Source organism: Gadus morhua, chromosome 14, assembly GCF_902167405.1.
Source record: "Gadus morhua chromosome 14, gadMor3.0, whole genome shotgun sequence".
Lineage (NCBI taxonomy): Eukaryota > Metazoa > Chordata > Actinopteri > Gadiformes > Gadidae > Gadus > Gadus morhua.
The window spans coordinates 2,555,520-2,565,519 of NC_044061.1; the positions used below are offsets into that span (position 1 = coordinate 2,555,520).

General features: G+C 46.1%; 1 protein-coding gene across 1 annotated transcript in view; it reads right to left on the minus strand.

Annotated features, from left to right (window-relative positions):
* The window catches only part of ush2a (Usher syndrome 2A (autosomal recessive, mild)), a 94,744-nt gene that overhangs the window by 24,370 nt on the left and 60,374 nt on the right, over positions 1-10,000 (minus strand). The window contains exons 27-29 of the mRNA XM_030377423.1: positions 7,163-7,269; positions 6,924-7,047; positions 670-800 (exon numbers count right to left, since the gene is read on the minus strand). Coding sequence (XP_030233283.1) covers positions 670-800; positions 6,924-7,047; positions 7,163-7,269 — 362 coding nt within the window. The remainder of the gene's footprint in view (positions 1-669; positions 801-6,923; positions 7,048-7,162; positions 7,270-10,000) is intronic.

Genomic DNA, 10,000 nt, shown 5'->3' on the forward strand with positions numbered 1-10,000 from the left:
CAGTATACTAACCAGTGGGGAGGAGGGGGGGGAGGAGGGGGGTATGAACACGTGTGTGTGAGAGGGCCTTCTCTTGGCATGATAAAGTACATGTGATAATGATCTCCCATTATCGCCTTCATCACTGAGGATGTTCACTCTTAACCCCCTTGCTTGTGTGTGTGTGCGTGTGCGTGTGTGTGTGTGTGTGCGTGCGTGTGTGCGTGTGTACGTGGGATGCTTAATTAGCTTGCAATTGGTATTCACGCATGATGACTGCAGGGAATGAGTTAATTGCAGTCCAATTCAAACGTTGACACACTTTCAAAGTTCTCTGCGCGCCTCTCCCAGGGTGGAAGCAATGAGGGGTCGCGGAACACATTTATTAAATGAGTGAGTCAGAGGGAGAGAGTGAGGAGGGAGAGAGACATGGAGGACGAGTGGGGAGAGAGAGACCGGGGAGAGAGTGAGCTAAAGTGAGGCAAAGCACAAAATCACCTCTTTTTACTTGTTGGATTGTTTTTGACCAGAAACATATATTTTTTAGAAAGTTAAGTACATATGTTTTTTTTCCAAGGCATCGTTTAGTTCTGACATTGCTGTCTCACTTAAGCGACAACACAGGTTGTTCTCTGGGATATTATGACGTTCTGAAGGTCTACAGTGTGTACTGTGAGCTCCTCTCCCAACCTGAGGGTCAAACAGGAAGTAGGGGCGGCCATCTTGGATCTGCAGGGCCAGGAACTCGTCCTGAGCTCCGGGAGAGAAGGCACAGAGCAGCAGACCATCTAGAGACCGACTCCTGAAGCTCAGCTGGATGCCTGGGGAGGGAGGAGAGAGGAGAGTGGGCCGGATAACAACATACCGTCATGCTATGCATAGACCGTATATAGGCAAGGCAAGGCAGCTTTATTTATGTAGCACTCTTCATACACACGGCAGACTCAAAGTGCTTCACATGTAAACAGTGGCATACAATAAATTAAAATAATAGATGAGTAAAAGAAAACACACGCAAAGAATGAGTAAAATATAGAGTGCTATAGTCAAGTCGTGGTTTGAGGAAAGGTTGTGGGTTCAAAGCCCAAGGTGTTCTGAAGGCCTTCTGGAGCGTGATGTACAACCCCTATCTGCTGAGTGGAACCTCCTATATTTATGTGTGTTATCCTTATATCTCTGACTCAATGGAGTAATCAACAGCACATCACCAACTACTCCTATATTTATGTAAGTTATCCTTTGTTTTATCCACCCAGCGGCCTGCAGTGTGGATCGGGTTTGAAGGGGTCCAAAGCATAGCTTGAATGTGTGAAAATAGCGGATGTTTTGTGAGCCATCACCCTCACACCCCCACACGCACCCAAAGCTAAGAATTCCACCAACGTGATGCCAGGCCATGTTACTCTGGATTAAGGATTGGATCTTAATCCACTACCAGATCCACATTCAGACAAGAGCATGTGTGAGTGTGGTGTATGTGTATGTGTATGTGTATGTGTGTGTGTGTGTGTGTGTGTGTGTGTGTGTGTGAGTATGGTGTATGTGTGTGCGTGCATCTGACGTGTGTGTGTGCGTATGTATGCGTCTGTGCGTGCATCTGACGTGCGTACGTGCGTGCCTGTATGGTGTGTGTGTGTGTGTGTGTGTGTGCTTATGTGCGTGTGTGTGTATGTGCGTGTGTGTGTGTGTGCGTGTGTGTGTATATGTGTGTGTTTGTGTGGGTGAGGTGAAGTGGTTCCTAAGCTGTGCTCGCTGAGGCCCTTCGGGGAGCAGAAGTGTGGGAAGATGTGAAGAGTTGAATGGAGGTATGCCTCGCTTTAGTGGAGAGGGGCGCTGGCAAAATAATTAGCCTGGGTGGATTCACTTAACATGGAGAGTGACCAGATTAGCTGGATAGAACTGGATTAATCCCACTCTCCCACACAATGGGGATGTGTTTTACTCTCGTATTGATCGACTGGTTTCGTATCGATACATCCCATAAATTAATGGTTTTCAGGCCAATGTAAATGTAAACAGAATAAAATGTACAATCATACACGTTGGACGATTCCCGGAGCAGCTCTTATCAGGTCCGCGGGGGGGTTCCGGGCTTCCTGTGATTGATTTATACGAGGCTCCACTAAAACCGCTCAACGCTGAGGTAACGTCAGTGTAATCAGGGAACAACTTCTACTTCAGAAACTATTTCTTACTCTTACTTACGTTCACTTAATTTCATCAAACTTGTCACAGGGGTTGAATTTAATTGGAGTCTCCGGAAAGTTCAAATACCAATATTTATGTGTCGTATTTTAGCTTTGAATTACTAGTATAGCTAGTGGACGTTAGCATTCACTGTCCTGGTACGGGACAGTGGAACTGTGAATTGGTGTCCCGTTGGTACTGTGTATTGGTTCTTCCATCAGAAGCCTCCCCATAATCAGGTTTCGTTTTTGCCACTTTGGCCATTAAGGGGAGAGAAAAAAGCTATGTGAGCCAGATATCGTTAGCGGTTAGCTGCTCTGACGCTAGGAGTCTATCGTCTGGGCCGTGCGGCCGAGAGGAATCGCAGCGCAGCGCGTCCTTTACATTCCACTCTGAATCTGTACGTTCAGCAGTCCGTGTGTCATTTACATCCACGACCTTGTCAGGACGAGGATGAGTGAGGCCCGACAGATACCTGACACCACATTATCCCCTCTAACCTTCCTCCTCTCGCTCTGTCACTCGGCCCTCCGTCGCCCGTCTTCCCGCTTCGTCTCCCTGAACTCGGCTTTTAACCTTCCTCTCCTCTGTCTTGACCTCTTCCTGCTTCCTTTTCCTGTCGCCACTTAAAGCGTGTTCTCTGTATGCTGCGTCCGTGTGTCTTCCCTCGGCGGCCGGGCGGCACGCCGTATGAAACCTAAAGTCAACCGCTGGGATGGCAACAGGGAGTCGCCAAGTGACCCACTGAGACCGGAGAGAACCAGTGTCTGAGAGTATGGCTTCACAGCCCGATAGCTGCTTAATAGAACTAGTGTTGACACAAGATGAGTGATGTCCACCTTATTAAAGGATTCTATAAACCATAGTATACATCACAAATGTGTCATTAACATTTACATTTAGGGCCTTTAGCAGACGCTTCTTTCCAAAGGGCCTTCCAATAAGTACATTTGTCAGAAGAAAGAGAAACAACATTATATCGCCGTCGGTACAGTAAGGATGTTCATAGAACCAAGTGCCAAGTACTAACAATCACTAGGTTAACCCATTCCCCGTACACAACAAAGATAGCTAGTATAGAAGAAGTGTCATAAACTATAACATATATTTCTATATAAAAATAATGAATAGTATTTTGTTATTAGGATTAACTTATTATAATATATTTTTTACAACCAACTCTATAGCAATGAACAATAAACACCCAGTATAAACAAGACTACTTTACATAGACTTCAATGTTAAAATATGATGCTATCTTAATTCTGTGTTAAGGTATAGGTATGTTTTAAGCTGCATACTGCAGTAAAGCAGTGTACCTCTGATGCGAAGCCGAAAGCTCCTATATAGGTTACCATTAAGAGTGGTAAACGAGCGCTTTTCCCTGAGAATTATGATTTCCCGGCTCCCGTATTGTTTCCCCCCCTCTGTCTGGATAAACAGTGGAGGTGGTGTGTAATCATCTACACAACATAACCTGAATCACTCCAGTCATGTTAGCGCTCTGCAGGCATTAATCAGAGCCGGGCGCATTAATGAGCGCGCGGCAGCCTGCTAATTACGCTCATAGATTCTGCAGCAGCCCATTAAATATACAAATGACAGAATTAAAGAGCCCGGCCTCCTCTGATTAATCTTTAAATGGGGAAAAACTAATGATGTCTGCGCAAACTTTCCCTTCACACACTTCTCCCCACCCCTCCCCCTCTCCTCTCAAACGCTCCGGCTCGGCAATCAATCAAATTAATTAAGGAAAAAAAATTATTTGTATCATTTAACATTTCCCTCTTCCCTTGCTTCAGCGCCGCGGTGTTCCGCCGCCACGCAGCAGTCGACAGCGAGCTCCGAGAATTAACAGAGATCTTTTATTGCCCGACTTAAGGCCGCTCTGTCGAGGCCACTCTGTGAGTCGGTGTCCTCCTCACGGCCGGTCTGTGCTCGCTCTCTACGTCCAGAACGGAGGAGGTATGTACGCTACTGGTCATGATGAGGGCGCCAAGCAGACACCTCGCAGTGGCTTTATGGGGCAGACACTTTGGGGGCTGAAACCAGAACCTCTTGGCTGGTGGTCCAGCAGCAGAACCAGTACATGAGCATGCATGTTATACTGGTGCGACTGGTCCTCATGTGAGGCCCGGCAGGCCTCAGTACAGAGCCATTATTTTATACTGTTTATACTGTTTGCCCTGTTTGTTCTTACTTTGACATTTATTTTAGCATCATTTTTTTTTCTATTTTGGATTTGTATTGTATTGTATCTGGTGTCTTCCACTGCGCTGTAACAAAGGAATTTCCCCTTCGGGGGATAAATAACGTTTTTTTATCTACCTATCTATCTATCATTACCGTTACAAACCACGTGAAAGCAAACATTGTGTATGTTTCAGACAGCATGTTTTACAACTGAACATTGATTTTTACCAGACCCTGAATAAGATGTAGATGAGATATCCCTAACTTGGGGCAAACCGTTAGATAAGACTTAATTACAGACATTACAGATGTGGTTGAGGCACTAATATTGTATTATTTTATGGAACAAGCACTCGCAAAAGGTATCCACCAAGCTTGGAGCCATAATCCAACTCTGATCTTAACTAAGATCCACCATAAAAAGTATTGACTTCCAGGGCCCTAAATTAATTTAGCATGAGGAACTGTCCTTAATTCACAGGTGAGTGGACTAATATCGCTTATGGAAACAAGCACTCAGGGGATGATATGAAACGATGACACATGGACATGAAAAAACAAGCAATTTTGATGTAGACCGAGATTAAGCAGATGATGTAGACATTGAAATGACATGCGGACTAATGGAGAGTATTTATGAAAATGGGTTTCCCGGGTCCTTCGTATTATAACATTGATTTAGAATGTTAGAAGGGCTTCCTGTCCTGATCTAAACTGAGATTTACCATAAAAAACGACTGACTCCACTCCAAGACAAGTGCTCTCAATACACCATCTGGCTGCGAGGAAGCCCACAGAGAGATCTCTCAGGTCCAGCAAACAACATTAGAAGCATTATGAAACACAAAAAGAGATCTGACCTAGTGTTTCACACACAGCCCATTAAGCATTAGTCTCACCTTCTCACCCTCAGAAACAAACGTGCCTAAAATGTCAGCCTAACCAAAGTCCAATCTGACTTCACTTGAAGAAAAATAGTTTCTACTGAGATATTGCAAAATATTTCACAATGGCTTCTCTAAACCGTAGGCAAACGTCCCAGGCTTTGATTAAAAGCTGGAATATCGGAAATCACCGTGGCCGGCGTTACAAGGTTTTCCAGCAGACATTAGCGATTGACAAGTCTCTCCTCTGTGATCAATCTGCCCTCCGAGGGTATTACACTGCATTACATTCATAATCCGATTTGCCTTTGATTTGTTCCCTGTTCCGTGCACTTCGACGGGAATAATTGTCTGTAGATGATGCTATTAGTATTGACGGTTGTAGAAAGGCAGATTGTGAGGACCGCCGACACATTGATGGTTCCAGAATGGATCCGGTCTGAGCGTGATTGTCTGATCCATTACCCTTTATGAAGGAGAGCGAGGGGAGAGGTGGAGCATGGCTCTCCATAGAAGGAAATCATCATATATTTATCGGGATAAGAAGAGAGTACCTAGTGACACATCGCTCTGTATGGATCCCATCGGTGGAGAGGTGGACACATTCTCAATATCAATGATCTTCACAGCGGACGCTTTTCTTTGTAAACGCTTTATACTGTATTAAGGCTGTTTACAGTATGGATGTGTCCCCTTTTAGGCTTCTAATCCTGTAGTCGTACGGTTAATGGGATCCACAGACACACAGACCCCCCCCCCTCTAGGTCAGGCAGTCCATTACCCTTAAACCGACCAAACCTGGAGCGGTCAAGGTGAACCAACACTTATTCTCCCAGGCTCTGTGTCCATCTGAGACATTGTGCCTCTCTCTCTCTCTCTCTCTCTCTCTCTCTCTCTCTCTCTCTCTCTCTCTCTCTCTCTCTCTCTCTCTCTCTCTCTCTCTCTCTCTCTCTCTCTCTCTCTCTCTCTCTCTCTCTCTCTCTCTCTCTCTCTCTCTCTCTCTCTCTCTCTCTCTCTCTCTCTCTCTCTCTCTCAAAATAATCAACAATGAAGTCCGGATCCTTTCATGATCGAAGGAAATTTAGGCCTGTCAGGCCTTTCCTGTTCTCACAAACATGTTTGTGAGAACCCCCAAGGTGTTGTGGTGCCATAGGTGCCACGAAACCCTCCTAGCTTGAGAGAGACAACAACAGTGTTGCTGTGGCTTCCACAACAAAGAGCCCTGCCGCCCTGTTTAGGACCCAGACGGGAGTCTGCCCGAGCCCCAGTCATTAATTATGAGCGTCAGCCTGGGTGATGTTCTCAGACGAAGCAGAACATGTTTGGTTGTGGAGCTCAGCTCTCCTAATGACACCGGTAAACAGCCAGATAATTGTCCTTTGCGGTGATTGGGGAAGTCTTTGGAAGAAGACGCGTCTACTAATCTACAGCCAAGTCCAGGAGAGGCAGGCCATGCCTGTATGGCCTGCCTCTCCTGGACTTGGCTGTAGATTAGTAGAGGTGACAACGCAACAACACTGACAAGACAGGGGTCCCACGCCTGGACCAAGGGTTAGGTGTCTTGCTCAGATACCTCGGCACTGTGAGCCGGGGATCGACCTAGCAACCTCCCGGTCCCCAGCCGACCCGCTCTACCTCCTGAGCCTCACGCTGCCCCCGGTGGACGGTGGACGTCGTTACCTGTGTAGTCCGTGTTGACGGGAAGCGTTGGGCCGGGGAAGAGGTAGTACCCGTTGCCGGGGAACCTGGTTCCCCTGGTGACGGGGTCCCGGGGGTCCGACAGCGACACGTCAGTGCGCTCCACCTGGGGGGGGCCACACCCGTTGGTCTCGGCTCATTGAATGGACTTTGGAGACGTTTTTCTGTGTGTGTGATGTGATGCATGGATGCAGAACAACATGAGGGCGCCCGGGCCAGACCTGGTAGACGGGGGGGGGTCCGTTGGGCTCTGCTGGGGGGCTCCACTCCACGTCGACGGTGGTCTCGTTGACGGGGCGGAGTCTGGGGGGGCTCAGCCCGACTGGGGCTGAGGAGGGGAGGGAGGAGACAGCATGGGTTCACTGTTTAAACAGGCTTTTGTGTTACAGATGAGTAAATAAAAGAGGAACCCTTTTCAGAGTTATTACACCGACTGCAGAGTAGTCAGGCCTGTTGTCCATTATTCGTTTTGATCAGAAGTTATGTGCACAAATATTGTGCCCGACTGGTAACAACAGTAAAACTAATGGCTACGTTATCTTTCCTCTGAAGTGGATGGAATTCTCCTTATTTTATTTAGTTCTACTTGCATCGCAGGGACATGTTACAGTAGCTGTACATGAATCAACAGCCTGTTCGTCCACACCTCTTGCCAAACACACGTACATTAAATGTCCTGTACTGGTGGCATATCGTCATTGATGAGGATGCATGGGAGACTGTCATGCTATCAATGTATTCTAATGATGACCTGTAATTGTCCTGTGGACAATGTCTCCACTCGGGGAATATGTCCTTGCCAGGTGTGTGTGGCAGATGATTGTGTTATTGGATGTGTTTCTGCCGCTGCAGTGTGGTTGCACAGCGTTTTAGAACATCATTGCATTTATTGTGTGGCTTCTTTTTCTACTGGGTTTACTTCGTGGTTGTGATTTAGTTTGACAGATTTACTCTGCAGTTGGGGTGGATGTGATACAGTTACTACACATAGTCACTGTTTTGCACCACAGTTTTCCCTTTGTGGAAACAGTGGTCGAGTATAACGTCCGACAGTAACACAGGATTTAGAGCAGGTAGGATGATATTGTGTATGCGTTTAGCACCATGCTAGAATAGGTCCATCATTGAATGATTCCCTTTATCAGAGTTATCGGGGGCCAAGGAAACAAACACACAGTAAGAGTGTGGAGCGGGGGCGAGGAGAGGAACGTTTCGGAAGGACGACGGTGGAAGCCAGGAGTGCATTAAGTTAAATGCCTTTCTCTATGGTCTCTGTGTGTGTCTGTGATGTGGCTGCTGCTTAAGTGATTTGCAGCATTGCTAGATTAAATCTCTCTCTCTACACACACACACACACACACACACACACACACACACACACACACACACACACACACCCTTTAGTGGGGGCTCTAATAGAGGTCTTAAATGGGAAGTGGACAGCTTGTCTTGGGCAGCTCATCTCGGTGCATCAAACCATAAATTACTTCCAATCGATAGGCGACCAGTCTATTGAAATGGAGCTATGCTGTCATTTGGAACACTCTCGGTGCTCAATTCACACATGCTCTCGCTCTCTCTCGCTCTCATTCGCTTGCTTTCTCTCTCTCTCTCTCTCTCTCTCTCCCCATCTAATATGCTATCTTTTGTATAATCTCTCTCCCATATAACCTCCCTCTCTCTTGTCTGGACTCTCTCTCTCTCTCTCTCTCTCTCTCTCTCTCTCTCTCTCTCTCTCTCTCTCTCTCTCTCTCTCTCTCTCTCTCTCTCTCTCTCTCTCTCTCTCTCTCTCTCTCTCCCCATCTCTCTCTCCTTCTCCCCATCTCTCTCTCTCTTGTCTGCACTCTCTCTACCTCCTTCTCCCCATCTCTCTCTCTCTTGTCTGCACTCTCTCTACCTCCTTCTCCCCATCTCTCTCTCTCTTGTCTGCACTCTCTCTACCTCCCTCTTCCTCTCTCTCTCTTCTTGTATGTCCTTTTTCTCCATTGAGATCTCTCTCTCTCTCTCTCTCTCTCTCTCTCTCTCTCTCTCTCTCTCTCTCTCTCTCTCTCTCTCTCTCTCTCTCTCTCTCTCTCTCTCTCTCTCTCTCTCTCTCTCTCTCTCTCTCATGCTGTCTTACATGGATACGTAAAGGTATTCTTGCTGGTGAGCCTTTATGTGATGTTCATATTTAACGAATCATATTTATCAATGTACATTTATTTTCTGATAGTCATTTGTGTGGTGGTCCGTTGCATGATGTGCTGTGTTTTGTGTGTGCATGATTACTTTCAGACACAAAAGAATGCCACTTAGTGACAGATAAATGTATGCATAAAGAAAGTCATAACAATTACATTTATCCCTGACTTCCACTTTGATACACACACACACACAATATCAGTAACCTTCAATTATTATTAAATTAATATTATCATATAATATTGGTAGTATTGTTACCATTTCTTCATCTGAAAATGAAAAACGTAAAATAGTATTTTGCTTTATACGTCACACCGCTCAAATAAACACAAAGGCGCACACACGCACAGCGATCCTGCAACGAGCATATTTCACTTCTAAAAGAGGCCCTGAGGCTAATTATGCATTAATCAATAAACTTCCTGTTCTGTTGAGTGGTGTTACAGTGTGTTTGGTGTGTGTTTGGTGTGTGTGTGTGTGTGTGTCTTGTAGAACAAGTCTTTATGGATGTAGGATACATAAAACATCACCATCAGTCTCTGATTAGGCACTCACTTTACACTTTGATCAATAGACTCCGGAAAGAGAAACACACACACACACACACACACACACACACACAAACACACACACACACACACACTTTACCTGTCCTAATGTGCCTTGATCTTGTCTCAGCCCTAATTGTGTGTGTGTGTGTGTGTGTGTGTGTGTGTGTGTGTGTGTGTGTGTGTGTGTGTGTGTGTGTGTGTGTGTGTGTGTGTGTGTGTGTGTGTGTGTGTGTGTGTGTGTGCGTGCGCTGAGCTAACCAGTGGGTTGGTGATACATCAGTTGACAGATATGGATGGCTGATCCCTAAGCTTTTGACAACGTTCCAT